Below are 19,405 nucleotides of genomic sequence, written 5' to 3'. Positions count from 1 at the left end.
CTTAAGATCACTTTAGCCTTAAAAAAAACCTAAAGACCGGCTCAAACAAGAGTGAAACAGTCACATTACTTGTAGCCTGCACAACCCAGAGAAGTACTACTTTAGAACTGCAGCAAAGGACTTATTGTCTTCTTTGGAAAATAAAATGTATTCTTTGTTTAAAAAAAAAAAAAAACTTTAATAGAGATACTGCATTAGCTTAAAATATTAAAAGCTGTTAAAAAATAAGGGAATGTAAATGATTCTAGGCCTTTAGGTGATTTCAGATGAACATGTCTACATTGTAATTAGCCTTTTGAGAACATATATAAACTTGAGTGTGAGTGGGAGCCAGTAGAGTTGCAGTGTGTGGACCTGTGTTTCAGAACACATTCACCTCATCATCGCACAGCCTTTTTATCAGGGTTTCATTTGAAGAGCAAATGTGTTTAAAACTGAAGTGAAATCTTTCGCCTTTTCAGAGAATATATACGTCTTTCTCTTTGTTTCAGACATCTGCATCTTTAAAAGCCTTCTTCCCACAGTCCCCTTCAAGTCTGCTGCTTTACCTTCTCACCATGCCTTCAGGTCAGTGCGCTCTCACATACTCACTGCTTTTCTGCCTTAACTACTGGAAAAAATGCACCACGGTCTCTAGTGTGGGTATTAGTGAAATAAAGCTTGATTTAACAGCATGTTAACTGTTTTTCTTAGACAAAATGAACAAGCTTTCGCTGTTTGTATCCTAACTACCTAACAGTTATAAAGTAACTGCTAAGTAGTTTCTTTCAGATGTTGAAAGTTGAAGCGATGTGAGGAGTCATTACTTTGAAATCAATTAATTATTTCCTTTGATCATGGCTACACAAAGAGGCCCATCCAGGTATTGGCTTAAATGCATGGAATATGTGTTGGAGAAATAACAGCTCTATTTGGAGGAATGTGTCCTGTTGAAGAGATGCAGAGTAGGTGAGTGCAGCAGTGCTGCTTATCAGTGTATGCCCAGACTGGCCTGCAGGCAGGAATTATTTACATGAATGCAGCTATTTAGAGACCCAGCCAGAAATCACAGTTAATTATTACTCTGTGTATGTGGCGAAGGGTAATATTTCACCAGGGAGTAAATGGGAATGCTTCTGTAAAAAAGGTAAAGAGGTGCAGAGTTCTAAATGCATACAGTATATAACATTGCATTTTAATACATACCCTTAGGGAGAAGCTGAGATATTTGTAAAAGTTTGTTTGTCAACTTGAAATGTCATTTTCTTGGGGGTTTTATGATGGAGGTCCTTATTATACAGATATTATTTTTGCAGAATATGGAATCTGGTTAAATATTCTACCATAAATGTAACTTTTTATTTAACGGCAAACATGATGAAACATCATATGGCTAAAACAATGTTATTCATAAGTTGTGTTAATGTTCACTTCCTTTATTTACAATATTTTCTATTTTTCGCTGTTACATGATAAATTGTCAAGAGATACTCAAATTGTAATTTATTTATTTTATTTAAATTCTGAATTAATAACTCAAAACTTTTACTCTGTTTCATCATGTTTTAATCTTTATGCTGCATCTAGCAGTTGACTTTTATAAACTATCCAAGCTTTTAATCTCTGATTAACATCCCCTGCTAGATGTTAAAAGCTGGAGTCACCAAAGTGACACCTAACAGAAGTCCTTGATTGAAATATAGACAATAATTAAATTGTTAATTTTAATTATTCAATGTAATTGATATGTCTGCTGCAGAAATGAATTGACATTCAGTAAAAACATCCTGCAGGAGACAGCTCTGTGTTGTACCTGAGAAAGTAATGTGAGAAAGACATGGAAATTTTAATCATTATGTTAGAATCAGAGTTGTCAAGTAACAAAGTACAAATACCTTGTTACTGTACTTAAGTACAATTTTAAGGTATCTATACTTTACTCCATTACTTATTTTTCTTCCTCCTTCTACTCATTACATTTTCACAGTATCTGTACTTTCTATTCCTTACATTGTTAAAACAAATGTTACTCGTTACTCTTGGCTGCGGTTTAATGTTTATAAATATTTATTTCACGTCATGTGCACCATCCAATGCAGATAATTGGCGCCATCCACATCTAGGGAAAGCTAGTGAAATTGGATGAATAATATAAAGCAAACACTCATTGGTTAGCTAAAGGAAATCATCAGAAGCAAGCAGGTGTTCTTCAAACTGCAAACATGAATTGTCTATGCCATGTTACAATGTTGGATTCAGAAAAAGATGTTGAAAAGTCTGAAAGGTCAGACACAGGCGAGAGCGTATCGGGAGATGGAGACCAACAAGGCCTCCCTCATCCTTGGCTCTATCTCTAAAGAATTTTTCGAAATAATCAAAAAATTCTGCTTTCAAATCTTTAAGTGGCATCGGGCTGGTTTTTTTTAAATGTTACTTTATTCTTTTATACTTTAAGTAGTTTTTGGAGCACATACTTTTTCACTTTTACTTCTTGAGTAAAGAGGTCAAGTTGATACTTTAATTTTTACCAGAGTGTTTTTAAACTGCAGTTTCTATAATTCTACTTACGGTAAGTAACAAATGTGTGTACTTTTAACACCACTGGTTAGAATTAATTGATCAGAAGAAATATCTTTGGTATTTTGCTGAATAAAAATTATAACAACCTGGATATATATATATATATATATATATATATAAATATATAAATTTTTTTTTTTTTTTTTTTTTTTTTTTTTCTTCCAGAGATGCCTCGGGAGAGTTGGAAAAATCACCTGATGTGGGTCAGCAGCACATTACAGAGACTGACGGAGGAAGAAGAGGAGGAGGAAGGCTCGGACGCTATCAACATCAGGTTAAAGAAAATGTGCCAACATGTGTTTGCTTCCAGCAGCAGGCCTCAGCGCCTGTGTGCTGTTCTTATTTCCATTAGCTGCCATTCAGATGGTTGTTAGTCGGTAATTTCCTCATTGCATCATAGTACAGAGGTCCTGGGGCAGTGTGGCTTCTCCAAGCATTCATTAAAGGCCATTAGCTTTGGGGGGGCAAGGAGGACCACTTAAAAAAAAAAAATAGACATTGTGAGGTCCAACTGCATATTAAAAAAACATTATGTAGAAATCTAAAACATGTGGAATGTCTTAGATGGGCTCATTTTTACAGAGGGAAAAAAGGGAAAGCATCGTTTTAAAAAATAAAATAGGGATGATGTCATAAAAAGGGAGAGGGGTGATTTGAAACCCTGTAGATGCGGTTTTAAACGGGGCTCATTATCTCCTCTGCTGCTTGAATCTGAAGCGCCATTCAAAGCTCTCTAGGCGAGCCAGCAGTGGTGAAGTGCTGCTGCCAAGACCCTGCAGAGGTTCGCTGCTGTTGGTAGGTTGAAGCCAAAAGGAAAGGGAGAGATGAGGTGAAAACACTGATGATGTTATAGGATGAAATCTGAGAGAACAATCTTTACTGGTCGATCTTGGCTCTGTACAGGTTTGTCTAGTCTGCTGCAGCATTATCTCTCTTCAGCTCCTGAGTGGTTTTACAGTTTTCCTTCACAGACAGTCATGTTTTTGTGTTTTCTCTGTCTCTCTAAGTTATTATTATTGATGTTGGATTTTTGTAACTGCTGGTTTTCCCAAGTCATCAAAAACATTCAAAATACAGCTGGAATCGAAGACACGCTCTACAATTTTAATCTATCTTTCTTTCAGAATTCAGCGCTAAACGTAATCCTGGACCTGCAAAAAAAACAATCTTCTGTTTTACCAATTAGTTTTTCATTACATGTCTTAAATTGCAAATTAGTCTATAAAGGAATGGTGAGCAAAACAAGACCTTATCTGTGATAGATTATATTTTTATAGCAGACAGCATGTGTATAATAAACTTCTGTATATGCTGTGTATTAATGAGATTTAAATATATATATATATTTTTAGAGCATAAGACACGATTCATTTACGGGTAAATAGATTTCATAGCCTTATATGTCACATGTATTTCATGAAAGTTATTTATCTCAACCAAATATTCATTTAACTTTGTGAGGTCTGTTAGTTCAACTGGTTATAAAATGACCTGGATCGAAGACTACCTGATAAACAGAGCACTGATTGTGAGACTGAGGGGTCAACTGTCTAACTAGTTATTCAGAAGCATCATTCCTGTTTACTCTGTACACCCCTTACTTACAGTACAAGAATCAGAGTAGGACAAGGAGTGCAGGGAGCTGGTGAACCACTGTGTGACATGGAGTGAAAAAACAACCATCTGATCCCAAGTGTAAACAAAACAATAACTATGATTGTAGATTTCAGAAGAAACAGGATCAAGTCAAACCCAATTCCAAGAATGGGTGTTAAATAGAGCTGCTGGAGGGATATAAATACCTTGATGTCTACAAGGAGGGATTTCTTTACCTTTTACGGAATGACTATGACCTGGATGACTGAGAATCTTCATCAGCATGCAAGGAGGGAATTAGCACACTATACTTTCTAAGAAAGCTTAGGTCCTTCAGTGTTTGCAGAAAGATGCTACATATCTTCTATAAGTTTTTTTTGGGAGAGAATGATCTTTTCTGCCATCATCTGCTGGGGTAACAGCATCAAATCACTCAAAAAAGCTTAACAAGCTAATAAAGAAGGCTGGCTATGAACCAAGACTTCCTCTAGAACCTCTGGAGATGATTTCACTCAGTAGAATTTTTAATAAAATGAAGAACAATATAGACAGCTATGATCATCCTCTACAGAAAACTGTTAAACAACCAGGTGTCTTCAGCCAGAGGCTTCTTCCGATTCACTGCGGGATAGCCACTACAGAATATATTACTGTCTACAGCTATCAACGCCTGCTAGAACTCCTTTAAAAATGAAAAACAACAAAGGAAAACCCTTTAAGAGTTCCATCACTTAGATACTTATTGGGACCAGTAATGTATTTATTAAATTTTACAGTTTTTTTTTTTTTTTTACTTTTCTTGAAAATACTGATTCATCTTAGCTGGTTGAAAGCAGGACTAACTTGGGTGTTTCAGCATTTTGCTGATTCCAAACATAAATCCAAACTGGTTTTCGAATGGATAAAGCAGACTAATGCTAACAATAACAGTAGAACATTTGTGAACTGTGATCAAATGCTGGATTTGTAGCAGGAAGCCAACAGATTTTGTTTTCAAATGCCTGATGGAAAAATATCCTCAGATCTTATGGCTTCATACCATCCAGTGGCACTTTTATTGGTATTTAACCAATTATTGGAGATTGGTATATTTATTTAAGCCAACTTGCACACAATTGGAGAATAATTACGATAAGTTCATCCTTACAATTCCCCTGGTCTCCTGTCCATCGAATAACACTTTAGTCATGCACTAAGAAAGGAAGAAAAAAAAAATGCTGCGATGTATTTTGAGTTTGAAAACATTTCTCAGGATCTACTGATGATTTTATACTGAAAGCAGCACTGACTAAACTAATAAATGATTTGGTTTTTTTTTTTTAAATCATTGTGATAACTTATTATATAATAAAATTCTATATAGTATGTCATTACAATTGAATTTCTACTTCTGGGAAACCTTTAAAGTCTAGATGCATTTATAAAGCTGGTATGACTTTAGTATATTCAGAAATCACATTTATGATTCCCTTAAAACCCTGCCTCTATATTTACAAGTTAGAACTTGGGCTAAGAATAATTACTTGTACTTTAAAACAATGAGTTTCACTGAGAGTGGGAGATGCTCATCATAGTGGAAAAATAGACTTTGCTAGGTTTATTCCGTAAAAATTCAAAAAATATCCACTGGACTTGGTTTTCAAGATTTGAAGACGTTTCGCCACCTCTCCAGGAAGCTTTCTCAATTCAAATGTCTGGATCCGCAGTGAGTTTGAGTCTTATATAGACAACGCCTTGTATCGCTTGGAAACATGCAATAGAAACCGATGAATGGGTCGTTAGTTCCATCGTTAGCCTGTAATATCTGAAACTGTCTATGATTCTAGGGGTCGGTCGTTAAAGGGGGGATTGTCATTAAGGGGGGGATTGTCTCCTGTAATACCTGAAACCTGTCTATGATTGTTAAGGGTTTGTCGTTAAGGAGGTATTGTTCACCGGCTGGAGCGGGTAAGTCCCTCGTTCCTCTGTGATGGGGTGGGGGGTTTGGTAACAATCATAGACAGGTTTCAGGTATTAGCTACAGGAGACAATCCCCCCCTTAATGACAATCCCCCCTTTAACGACCGACCCCTAGAATCATAGACAGTTTCAGATATTACAGGCTAACGATGGAACTAACGACCGAATTCATCGGTTTCTATTGCATGTTTCCAAGCGATACAAGGCCTTGTCCATATAAGACTCAAACTCACTGCGGATCCAGACATTTGAATTGAGAAAGCTTCCTGGAGAGGTGGCGAAACGTCTTCAAATCTTGAAAACCAAGTCCAGTGGATATTTTTTGAATTTTTACGGAATGACTATGACCTGGATGACTGAGAACCTTCATCAGCATTTGCTAGGTTTAGTGGGAAATAATGAAACCGAACCAAACACATGGTTATGAGCGTTTTACTGCTCCGTTTTCATAAAATATTTGTCTAATTTCTCTTTGTTTACACACACCTTTGATTTATTTATATAAAATGTAAAGCAATTTTTTACCATTCATAATGTTAATCATGAATAGTAGAGAGTAAGAACTGATGATTTTCACAATTAGATATTTGTAGGTGTGTTTCTCTGCTATCTAATAATGTTTTCCCCCAAATGTCCATGAAACATTTGATTAGCTTTTTCTTCCCCCCTCCTGTCCTGCAGGGGGCACAGCAGAGTGTTTGAGGCATGGTTCCTGCTGGCTCAGTGTGCTCACTGGGTACAGGTGGCGGTCCAACTGCTGGTTACATCAGGCCCCGAGGACTGTGGCTCCCTCCTCTGGTTGCTGACATTCTATCATCGACCCACCAACAGGTGGCACACCAGAGCTGCACAGCTGGTGAGGTTTTTCTCATAGAAGCTGTTCTCAAGGCCTTTCAAAGGTTTTCAAACCCCTTATGACATCACAACATCAGGCTGATGGACCAACAAAAAGTAGCTCCTAAGTGGAAAGAAAATGACGGGTGGTTTCCAGACGTGCACAATTAATGTTTGAAGTGACATTTGTGTTAATTCAACCTCTCCTAAAAAGATCTAAATGGAAACTGTAGTCTTCTGATGAAGTAGATCTTATGGTGTGTAGATTATCTCACTATAAATCCAACCATTCTGTGAAGACCTCCGAGGTTTTCTTAGAGAAAAATATTGATCAGTTGAAAAGTATGGTTAGGTTTAATTATATATCAACCTTTGGATATCTTAAAGAGCTACTTGGCTCATCTGAAAATGGAAAGGACTTTCCTATCAGGAGAGAGCTGAACAGAGAAGCAGCTCAGAGATCAACAATGTTTATTTATCATGTCTGCTGATAAGGCCCAGTGCAAAAATTCTACAGACTCAAAAAAAAAAGATGAACTAAACACTTTCAGGATGAAGGCTCGACCATCCAACCAGTCAATTAACAAACTGCCAGTCATCGTTAAATCAGAAAAAAGTTTTTGTATACATGCAAACATTATTTTTGCCTTTGCACATCACCTTAAACACACTATCCCCACATTGGGACATGGTGGAGGCAGCGTCATGCTGTGGGGATGCTTTTTCTCAGCAGCAGCAGAAAAGCAGCCCACAATTTTGGTGAAGATAGAGCTTTCCTGGAAGAGGACCTGTTTTAGGCTACATGGGAGACCATAGATAATGTTCTGAACTACCATTAACAGTTGAAGTCCACCCGTAAATCTGACTGAGAAGCTGCAGCAGTGCTTGGGGGAAAAAATAGTATGTTTGCAAACATATTCCTATAGATTGCATTGATTTAAGTGTTAATATGTGGGTTAAAGTTAAAGGAATAAAAAGTTTTGCTAAATGCCGCATTCGTTTATTCCATTGTTCATTCCTATGGTCGCTGACTGGATAGCAGAGCTTGGAAATGCATCAGTTTTCCTTTCACCGAGGAGCTATGAGGTACTCTGACCTACAGTTGTTTTATTTTTCACTGCTGGAGCTAAATTGTGATGAACAACAGAGTTATAAGGTGCTGACATTTGTTTTGTGAGCTGAGAGGACACGGTGTGGATAAAATCTCATCATGTCTGTGCAGCATCATTACTCAACAAGGCAACTGTGTGGAAGGTCTGTTATTCTGCTCCAGACAGGTGTGGTGTTGCTGAAAGCCAATACAAAGAAGGGAGACACATTAAAGAATTAATAATAGATGACAACGCCATCCTCCCTTCCCTTTCCCATGTGAGAGGTAATGGTGAAGTGAGGAAGGTACAGAGGAGTGAGGGGAGATGGGCAAAGAGGGGAATGTAGTATTGATTTCTCAGAGAATGTCTGGCCAGCTGGTCTGATGTCTGTCTCTGCGACTCCTGATTGTCCGCCTCCTCTCACAAACCTCAGAGACCCACTGCCGTCTCTCCCACCCAATGACGTGCTGATCTCACATTAATCTGTGCCATATCTCCTCTCATGAGTGTGTGGATCTGTTTGTGCAGGAAGGTTACAGTCAGTCCTATTTCCTTTCATCCCCAGGTGCAGGCCAAAGCAGCGTGGGACCAGCTCTACAGTATTTTCTCTGTCGGAGCTCATCCTCTTCCTGCAGACCGTCTGCAGCCTTTACTCAGTCTGCTTTCATCCAGACCTCAGCAGCTATCATTGATAAGTCTTCACCTTTTGGTTAGCTTTGCCGTTTTTGGTCAACTACCCCTAAGCACATCAAAAGAGATCACATTGAAGGTGAGGGGATTTTTTTCTTTACTCATAACCTTTTTCTAACACGGAGAAACTTTTACATTTGCATATGTTGCCACTAAAGCTGTTGTATTTTATTGGGATTTAATGTGACAGACCTACCATAGTAAACTAGCCCCACCTGCCAGCGGCAAAAAATAATTTTTGACTGCAAGTGGTCTAGCCTCGATCAGTGCCCCAGGCCCTAGAATTGGCGGACCAATCACAACGCAGATATGTGTTTTGAATTTTTGGATGAAAAGCGGGCGGGGTTTTTAGGGTGGGACGACAAAGCTGCTCGACGCTGGAGAAAGCACAACAAGGAAGATGGCAACAACTATTGAACAGTTTTCGTTTGACTGAGCTCTGGAATCAGTTTTGGGAGGATTAGACTTGAGTTTTTTTGTTGTAATGTGAGCAGGAAGAGGCTCTACGCTCATTAATTTTTAAGGACGTATTCACCGTTTTACCGACAGGCTGTTTGTTTACACTCCCCCACCAACATTCTGTCGCGCTTACTACGTCACAGTCAGTTGTGCTCATTGGTCAGAGTGTTGGCCAATAGGTACAGATATGGTTTGAAAAACAACGGGTTGTTCTCATCAACAATCTTCCGATGTCTCATTCATCGGGGCCAGACTAAATTACACATTTAGTCTCACATTTAGTCTGGTTCATCAGGCTATGACGGACCAACGCAAAGTAGTTCCTGATTGTTTAAGAAATAAAAATGCAGAGTTTTCAGAATTAGTTTTTGACTCAGAGCAAACAAACTCCCACTAAACTGAAAAGTTGGGTGAGGAAGACCTCAATCAGAGAAGCTGTAACAGGAGGAGCTACTAAAAAGCTGTTGTTCAGTCAAGACAGCAATAGAAGGGAGATAGCAAACCTCTAAATGTAGCGCGTTGGTCTGATGAGCACCACTATATGTTTTAGCGTACTTGTAAAATGATGTGTTGTAGTGAGCTAACACAGCACATCGCCATGACCACACCAGTTGCACCACGACCTGATGGGGGCTGAAAAAGAGCGAATCAGGAGGAAATGACCCTGAACGTAAACCAGTGGCATGTTTTACAAATACATCGACCTTTGTAGTTATAAAACTGCAAAATGGAAAGAAAAAAAATGTTTTATATATATATATATATATATATATATCAGTGGCGGCTGGTGAAAAATATTTTTGGTGGGGCTGATATACAGGTGCTGGTCATAAAATTAGAATATCATGAAAAAGTAGATTGATTTCAGTAATTCCATTTAAAAAGTGAAACTTGTATATTATATTCATACATTACATACAAACTCATATATTTCAGATGTTTATTTTGTTTAATTTTGATGATTACAAATGACAACAAATGAAAATCTCAAATTCATCATATCAGAAAATTAGAATATTACTGAAGACCAATAAAAACAAAGGATTTATAGAAATGTTGGCCAACTGAAAAGTATGAACATGAAAAGTATGAGCATGTACAGCACTCAGTATTTAGTTGGGCCTCCTTTGGCCTGTATTACTGCAGCAATGCGGCGTGGCATGGAGTCGATCAGTCTGTGGCACTGCTCAGGTGTTATGATAGCCCAGGTTGCTCTAATAGTGGCTTTTAGCTCTTCTGAATTGTTGGGTCTGGTGTATTGCATCTTCTTCTTCACAATACCCCATAGATTTTCTATGGGGTTAAGGTCAGGAGAGTTTGCTGGCCAATTAAGAACAGGGATACCATGGTCCTTCAACCAGGTACTGGTAGCTTTGGCACTGTGTGCAGGTGCCAAGTCCTGTTGGAAAATGAAATCTGCATCTCCAAAAAGTTGGTCAGCTGCAGGAAGCATGAAGTGCTCTAAAACTTCCTAGTATGTGGCTGCGTTGACCCTGGACCTCAGAAAACACAATGGACCAACACCAGCAGATGACATGGCACCCCAAACCATCACTGACTGTGGAAACTTTACACTGGACTTCAAGCAACGTGGATGAAGTGCCTCTCTTCTTTTCCTCCAGACTCTGGGACCTTGATTTCCAAAGGAAATGCAAAATTTACTTTCATCAGAGAACATGACTTTGGACCACTCACCAGCAGTCCAGTCCTGTTTCTCTTTAGCCCAGGCAAGACGCTTCTGACGCTGTCTGTGGTTCAAGAGTGGCTTGACACAAGGAATGCGACAGCAGAAACCCATGTCTTTCATACGTCTGTGTGTGGTGGTTCTTGAAGCACTCACTCCAGCTGCAGTCCACTCTTTGTGAATCTCCCCCACATTTTTGAATGGGTTTTGTTTCACAATCCTCTCCAGGGTGCGGTTATCTCTCTTGCTTGTACACTTTTTTCGACCACATCTTTTCCTTCCCTTCGCCTCTCTATTAATGTGCTTGGACACTGAGCTCTGTGAACAGCCAGCCTCTTTAGCGATGACCTTTGGTGTCTTGCCCTCCTTGTGCAAGGTGTCGATGGTCGTCTTTTGGACAACTGTCAAGTCAGCAGTCTTCCCCATGATTGTGTAGCCTATAGAACTAGACTGAAAGACCATTTAAAGGGTTTTGCAGGTGGTTTGAGTTAATTAGCTGATTAGAGTGTGGCACCAGGGGCCATCAATTTTGAACCTTTTCACAATATTCTAATTTTCTGATATGATGAATTTGAGATTTTCATTTGTTGTCATTTGTAATCATCAAAATTAAACAAAATAAACATCTGAAATATATGAGTTTGTATGTAATGTATGAATATAATATACAAGTTTCACTTTTTAAATGGAATTACTGAAATCAATCTACTTTTTCATGATATTCTAATTTTATGACCAGCACCTGTAGCCTAGTGTATGTCTCCAACTAATCCGGAATAAGAATTCAAATAAACAATTGGACAATACATACAATTTAACAGTAATGATTTAATTTACTATATAATAACAGTAACAGTGATGATTTGGGTCACTGTGACGGGGTTCTTTGGCCTCCAAGAATCCAGGCTCAGTCGGGTTACCGGTGTTGGTGATTTATTAAGCTCAAAAACTCAAAACAGGGTGCAAAAGAAACTAAAAATGTACAAGATACTCTGGGCCTCAGCCTCCCTCCAGTTACCAGCAATGTAACAAAGAAACAGAAAACAAAAATTGCCGCTTTTCTTCCCACAGCCCTCATTAAATAGTTTAAGCCCCTCACATCAGGCTCTCTTATTTCTGATTTCTTCTCATTAATCAGTTTTGTCCATATATTACCTCCACAAACAATTGATGTACAAAAACAAATAATTTTTACAACTTAATTCTTTTACACAGATTCATTGACTTATTCAATTACACCAAACTGGGTTTGAACCCAGCAAAGACGCAGCCAGACTGAAGATGACAAGTCCCCGTAGCATAAACACGTACACACACACACCCCCCACACACCCACACACACACACACACACGGCTAACCCCACTGAAATATTAAGTGTGCACCCTCAATATGCCAGCAGGTAACCAGGAACAGCTTGTGTGTTTTAAGTTCATGGAGCTACTGGTCTCAGCGCGAGTGTATTGGTCCTCACAAACACAGTATAACAGGAATGTGTGTGTGGCGCGCAAAGTTAGAGAGGTTGTTTTAAGCGACGAGGTGGATTCGTCACAGTCACAATAACCATGACAGGAAATGTTCATATCCTACAACAGGGATGTTCTTCTGGCAAACGGGTAGATAAATAAGGATCTCACCGAATTTGGTGGAAGCTGCATCTCGGTCGTTACATTCGCCATCTTCCCTCTAATGGGCCTTTCAGACAGGCTGCGACGACCGCACTGCTGCGCTGTGAAACCCATTCTTTTCAATGGCTTGCGCCGCGCCAGGGCGGTCTATCGCTGCGTCGAGCAAAGCGCAGCGCAGCGCTTCGCGAGCTCGCGCGCAGGCCAGGTCAAACTTTGACCGCGGCGCGCCGTGACGAATGCACGCGTGGCCAATAGAAACCATCGGCTGGAAAGACCAGGAAGCAAAATGGAGGAAAAGCTTATACTGTGTGTGTCTGAATTCCCCGAACTATATGACACAAGTTTGCAATTTCTTTCACAAGAGGGAACTCCCCAAGCTGCTCTCTGGACCTGAGTGTTTCGTGCACCCACAGCCTCTTCTTTCTTGCTGCTCTTTTTCTTCGAACTAGCAGGGCTAGTGCTAGCGCTTGCTTCTTAGCACGGGTCAGATACATATTTGCTGCTGACCAAAAGCTGGAACAACAAACAAATGACTAGACCCGGCAACCCAGCCGGCGCAGCGCAGCGCAAATGCGCTGAACCCCGCGGCCAGCGCAGCGCAAATCGCTTCCTATCTGAAAGGCCCATTACTGTCTGCACCTGCGCTTGGGTTCAGAAGCCTGTTAAAGCGCAGTATTTTCAGCGCCCCAAGACCATAAAGTTCTGAGACGCTGATTGGCCATTAAATTCACCTAGCAATAGTACATGATTGACAGATTCTCTGCAAATGTGGGTCAGTCTGATCAGCGCCCCCAGAACAGAGACGGTAGGAGTCTGTCTGTGGAAATCCACAAATTAATGACAGTAGATAGGGAAATGTAGTTTATATAATTTGTTTTGCTTATAGGTACACAGTCTAGAGAGTAAAACTGACATTTATGAGTTAATTTCTAAAAATATATTTTACGTTTCTCTCTTCTTATCAGGGAGGGCGGTGCCCCAGCGCCCCCTATGGGCCGGCCGCCACTGATATATATATTTCTGCAAAGCATTACATGTCTTTTCCATTCAATTATTCCCCACATTCCTTGATCATTCAGTGATGCTTTGCATGATGGACTCAGTGATTTTTCCAATCAAATGTGAACATGTCCAACAGATGAGGCCAACTTTTCCTAGCCAAAAAACTTAGAGCAATAAGAAACATAATTATAATGATCAAGCTTGGTGGAAGGGAACAAAATACATGACGCTTTAGATAATAAATATGGCATTTGAAAACATGATTTAAACTTTTTTTTTCTTGTTATATTTGATTGCTAACCTTTTATCTGGTACTTCTAAAACGTTGCCACATCCTCTTTTCTTCTTGTACAAAACTTAACAGCAGGTCGTCTTTATGTCGAATCTGGAAAATAGTCACATTCACGTTCCCCTTGGTCAGTTTAAACAAACAAAAAAAAAACATTCAGAATCAAAATGGCTTTATTTCCCTAAGCTTAGAAAAATAAATAATGTTTTGTCTGCAAGAAAAAAAAACTACAAACTGAACACTGTAATAGAAAAAAAAATATTTGGTTAAATATAACATTTGGTTTTTACAAGCAGAATAAAAGATAGCTTGATTAGAAATGATTATCTCAGAAGAAAGATAAATGTAGTTTTTTTTTTTGTTCTTTAACTCAGTTTTCTAATATAAAGAGCTGCTGTTTTTAATTTATTTCATCTTCCCATGTAATAATAGAAAGGAATGAATGATGATGATAAAACGTAGAAAGTACCACATGTCTCATTTGAACCAGAATCTGGTTTAGGGCTCAGTTCTTTGCCTGCTTAAGCAGTTAGACATGATGAAAGAAAAAGGAAACATCTGAGTTAAATATCCTCTTGGTTATTTAAAAGCTGCTCTAAACCCTAAATTTAATTATTTTGTGCTTCCAAGGAGGCGGACAGTTTTACATCATCTGGTTTCTGAAAATATTTCCTCAGGCTTTTTTTAAATTCATTTTCCATCCAGTCCTCGTTTCTAACTAGCTGAAGATTTAGTTTTTATTAATTTTCAAACCACTTTAAAGTAAGCTATGAATCATTTAAGCATAAATACATGGAAGGAAGGAACTGGCAGAGGGAAAAGATGCTTTCTCAGGTCAATGTGGATTTGTGGAATAAATGGAATCGGCCTTCTGACAGTGGACATTTTATTTTTTCCCACCAGGTGTTGGATCAGTCTGGTCTTCAGGAAGAGGCGGCACGTTTTCTCAGCTCGCTGCGTCTCCAGCTAAATGACCAAGGCTGCTCTGTAAATGACAGCGTTAGCCTCAGGGTCGAGGATCTTCACAGCAAAATAAAACAAATGTGAGCCACATGCAGTCTGAGTGACACAAAGCTAACGTGCTGTCATAGGATGGCGGGAGGCTGCTGAAGACAAAACGGCGAGGACAGATTACAGGACATGTGGAGGTTGTAAACACATCAGACAGCTACAGAGCCCAGAAGGACTGTAGAGCAATGATAAATCCCTGTTAGCAGCATCTGTGTGTATGTGTGAAGAGTTCGCCCCCTCACTGGACTTATTCAGCAGAAATCCATCCTGCTTCAAAGGCCGACTGAAAGATACGGGTCTGAAAGATGGAAAGTAATGGCTGCTATTTAGTTTTTTTTGTAGCGGGGGGGGGAAATCACATTTATTAATAAACGCCTGTTTTGATTATGGTACAATGCACTTGCGGCTAAAATTTTAGATTTTTGCTTAAAAAACAAACAAACAAAAGGAACTTTTGAGTTTTTTTCTTTGATTAGAAAACTAGATTTAGAAGTTTTATATCTGAAAAAAAGAAAAACATAAAAATACACAAATATTGATGTAAAAATCATGCAAAGCTTCAACTGCTTTGTTTAAAAAGAAAGAAAAAGCAAGTCATTAATTTTTGTGGAAATGTTTATTTCATTTTAATTAATCTAAGATTTATTAAAGCAGCACAGAAACAGATAACCTGAGCTGTTGTTAGTCTTATGGCAGAGTTCAAAGTTTGTGAAACATACCTTCCTTTAAAGAATTTCCAGTCTAAACTCCAGAGAAGCAGGTCACCATTTTAGACTAAACAGATGTGAACTCATCCCTAAACACACTGACGGGATCAGCTCAGGCTCACACTGTTTAAAATGCTTCAGTCTTTATCTGTGCAATGCCCTATTTTTACCCCATTAACAGTAAATAAAAAAAGAGTTGATAGATTTTTGTTTTGCCCAACAAAAGCCAGCTATGAACAGCTTGTGGTGTCCCGTTGTAGTCCAAACGCTGCAGCTCTCCAGCTGGAAGTGGAGCACAAAGGCAGCCTTCTGGTGTTTCTGCAGAGTCCCAGAGGAAAGGTAGGGTAATATTCTCCAGGAAAAGCTCTCATCTCCGCTCACATTCTGCAACCAAAAAAAAAATAGAAAGGACACACATTGGTACATTCCATAAGATTTAGTCAAAGTTTAAAATTTTGAATCTGAAGTTAAGCAAATCGGTAAATAATTCATGAGAAACAATCGGGGGCTCAGTGCATCAAACTTGTTTAGTTGATAAGCCTTTATCTACCTGCTGTTATTGTTGCTAAACCATATTAACTTTTTGTGATCACTGATTAAGCTGATTAAGCTTGCGGTTCTTTTTAGTTTTAGTGTGCAATTTAATTCAGTTTTTTTCTATAGCGCCAATTCACAACACGTCATCTCAAGGCATAATTCAACCAGATCATACAATTAGATTGGTTCAAAGTTTTATATCTAAGGAAAACCAGTATTCAATCCTTGACTTAAAGGCAATCCCTCACACCAAGCATGCTTGTAGCGATAGTGGAGAGGAAAACTCCCTTTTAACAGGAAGAAACCTCCAGCAGAACCAGGCTCAGTGTTCCTTCATTGAACAGAGCTAATGTTTCCTCTAGCAATTTGTTCTTTGTTCCTGGTCTGTGGAGAGTTCTACCCAACTTATGGTGTTGCATCTAAACGTTCCTGTTTTCTGTTTAAACCCAATGGAAAACCATTCCTGTCTTTACTGCTATACTTTTTCTTTGATATCTTTTTTTCTTTCTGTTGTAAATTAGCTTAGTACCTCCAAAATGAAGCCATTCACCAAGCTTTTATTGTTTACAATCTACTATCTATTTGTTTATAGAAGGTAACCCTGGCTCTGTGTTTCTGTTTTTCTTTTCTCTGTTCTCTTCCTGTGTGATATACAGTAGTAGCCATTCAAAATCTCCCTACTTTCATTGATGGGTCCTTGGCTGGTCCTGTACAATTCCTTTTTAAACATCAATCTTTGTACTAAAACATTATTTCTGTCATGATTTGTGGACATTAATATCTAAAGAGAAGCATCATCTCCTGGTCAGACCCTGTAATTTAGTGACAGGGTGGAGTCAGAGTAAAAAAATATATGCAAGAGGGGGTCACTCCAGTGGCTGGAAGTTGCAGCTGCCATTTGGCTGGCGTTTGACTAGGAGAGGCCATTTTGAATGGCTGCTACTGTAATGAATTCCTAACAAAATCCCAACATCACTCATTGCATAGAACTATTCTGAACACCCAGGTACAAAAGACTGTTGGAAAGACGTTTCGGATTATCAAAAATTTCTTGCAGAAAAGGCCAACGTGGAGGTCATTTTCATTTGGTCAAATCAGATCTATCTGGAATACAGAGCAAAATGCTCCGATCAACATTTGCTAAGCTGGCAGTGGTTAATGAATAATGTAAAGGTTATAGATCAGTGTGTTAATCTTATAAACCGATATTACTGTAAAAAAAAAAAAAAACCTAGCTCAATGCTTTCATATAAAAGCATAAATGGTTCAATTAAATAAAATAGGAGCTGTTTGATTGAGTTGTGGTTGTTGGGAGCAGTTTCAGGTTTGGTTGTCGGTGGACTGGACTCCTGTTCCTGCTGAACTGAGCCAGTGGTTCTATAGAACTGATTATCAGCTCAGTAGGCACAGGAATCCCAGCCCAAATGTCCTTTTTTCACCCAAAGCCCGCTGTGCACAGAATCACATGCACAGACCAATGCAATCCTACAGGAAACAACTGTGCATACAAGAAGCTCTGCTGAATGATCAGGTTGGTCCAAGATTACTGCTGCAAAGGTGACAAAAATAGACTTCCTGACTCCATCCTTATGAAGTTATGAAAAATAATCATATTTTTGACGACAATAGAGGGGCGGTGAGAAATTAATTTAATTAAAGATGATTCCTAAACAGAGTTAATCCACCATTATTGCTTTGAAAGAGACGGCATGAACAGAGACAATGTGAGCTGCTAATGTTTTACAGCCTCTCGACTCCAGCATTGCCGCACAATGTTTAAAAGCTTGCAGCTTCGTGGGATATCCCTATCTGCCTATGAGTTTTATAAATGGCCGAAACCAGTTTACAGCTCATCTTTCCGGATGTGTAACTCTGTTGCCTGACAGATTGTCCTCTAGGATTGTACTGTAGCCGTTGGTACAAAGAAACCTCTTGGCCTTTTTTTTTTGGTGCTGTTCTCCAACAAAACTTTAAGGCTTTACTATAACACCTGTTTTGTTAACTTTCACTAATATGGTGACTTCTAAGTTCAAGTGGTTTAATTCAGGGCTATCAGAATAAAGGGGGGGAACAAAATGCATATCTTATTTTTCGGCTACTTTCTGGCATCCATCTCATACAGCACCATAAAACAGGGTTGTGATTGTAATGTGACAAGATTTGAAACTACTGAAGGGGGCATGAACAGTTGTGAAATCCAGAAGGTTTCACATCTCATCACCTCCTCTGATGCCCACATACCTCCTCAGTCCAGACTGCAGAATTTTCCAATGTGCTCTTTGAAATGCAATCCAATACATTTGGGCTTTTTGCAATCCACTCGACATAAAAGAGACAATCAGTTTAAACACACATGAGGAGAAGATGTGGGCTTTTTGTGGGGCAAATCAGTTTATTTTCGGAAGCTTTATGCAGCGTTGCTTGATCCTTTGATGTACAGAGAACCATTTCCCTTCCCATTAGAGAGTAATAAATCACCCTTTAGATACAGGCCCTGATGGCAATTCCTCTTTTTTTTCCTCCTCCTTTTTACGGGCCTTTGATGGTCATTACTCTTTTAACAGGCCCTAAATATAGGTCTAAAAATGGCAAGCTCCACATGGCCCTCATTTCTAATTTACACATCTGTCCTCGTTTAGTCGTCATTTTGTCGCCGCAGATGTAGAGTGCTAGAATACCTCCTTGTTCCATATATATTCTAGCAGATGATGTAAAAGGAAGAAGAAGAAAAAAGAACCAGCGGCGATGAGTTTGATATTCATTTCACTCCATCTGTCACTGCTAAGTTCAAGGAGCAGAACTTATAGAACAGCAATTAGCCTGTTGAACACTGGACTGCACACTAGCTTTACAGCTAAAGCTTTCAGTTTGTGTTTTACGCTCTTTAGCCTCATCCCAGCTGCTGTATTGACAGCTTGGCTATTAAGCGCATTTACCTAAAGATGTATTTCTTTTTTTTTTCCCTAAATGATTAAAAACATACTGTACAGCCTTTTTTTATATCAATACAGAGGTGTTGATCAAGTTGTTTGCAGTAGGATCAAGTCATGCTCAGCACCCTCATGTTTTTTTTTCTTCTTTATCTTTTAGGATAAAGAATTTAGGAGCCTTCTCTCAATATGATCCTCTGAACGAAGCGTGTGGCATGACCAAACTGAACATTTCTGTCCTGCTATCTGAGACTAAACAAAACACACTTCCGTAATGCAGTTTCAATCTACTGTATAAAAACACTTAATAGATCCAGTAAAGTTAGACTGACATCTAACCCACTGAATAACCTTTAAATTGTTATCAAAGGATCCACATTAGACGCCTTGGCCTTGTTTTCCCTTTCAGAGTGGAAATGTGTGAGAACGTG

The 19,405-nt window shown here is 39.0% G+C and overlaps 2 protein-coding genes across 11 annotated transcripts in view; one reads left to right on the top strand and one right to left on the bottom strand.

The window, feature by feature from the left end:
- fancc (FA complementation group C) overlaps positions 1-15,150 on the top strand; it is a 54,719-nt gene extending 39,569 nt beyond the window's left edge. For all 5 annotated transcript variants that reach the window (XM_038281484.1, XM_038281483.1, XM_038281482.1 and 2 more), the window contains 5 exons: positions 492-567; positions 2,725-2,833; positions 6,796-6,970; positions 8,605-8,808; positions 14,693-15,150. In XM_038281484.1, coding sequence (XP_038137412.1) covers positions 492-567; positions 2,725-2,833; positions 6,796-6,970; positions 8,605-8,808; positions 14,693-14,836 — 708 coding nt within the window. In that variant the 3' untranslated portion in view covers positions 14,837-15,150. The remainder of the gene's footprint in view (positions 1-491; positions 568-2,724; positions 2,834-6,795; positions 6,971-8,604; positions 8,809-14,692) is intronic.
- A 531-nt stretch (positions 15,151-15,681) lies between these two features.
- Positions 15,682-19,405, bottom strand: part of LOC119781105 (aminopeptidase O (putative)) — a 140,401-nt gene continuing 136,677 nt past the window's right edge. For all 6 annotated transcript variants that reach the window (XM_038281474.1, XM_038281475.1, XM_038281479.1 and 3 more), the window contains one exon: positions 15,682-15,891. The gene's annotated coding sequence lies outside the window, so the exon portion shown is untranslated. The remainder of the gene's footprint in view (positions 15,892-19,405) is intronic.

Source organism: Cyprinodon tularosa, unplaced genomic scaffold, assembly GCF_016077235.1.
Source record: "Cyprinodon tularosa strain WSP-4 unplaced genomic scaffold, ASM1607723v1 ctg171, whole genome shotgun sequence".
NCBI lineage: Eukaryota > Metazoa > Chordata > Actinopteri > Cyprinodontiformes > Cyprinodontidae > Cyprinodon > Cyprinodon tularosa.
This window is presented reverse-complemented; position numbering and strand designations above follow the sequence as displayed.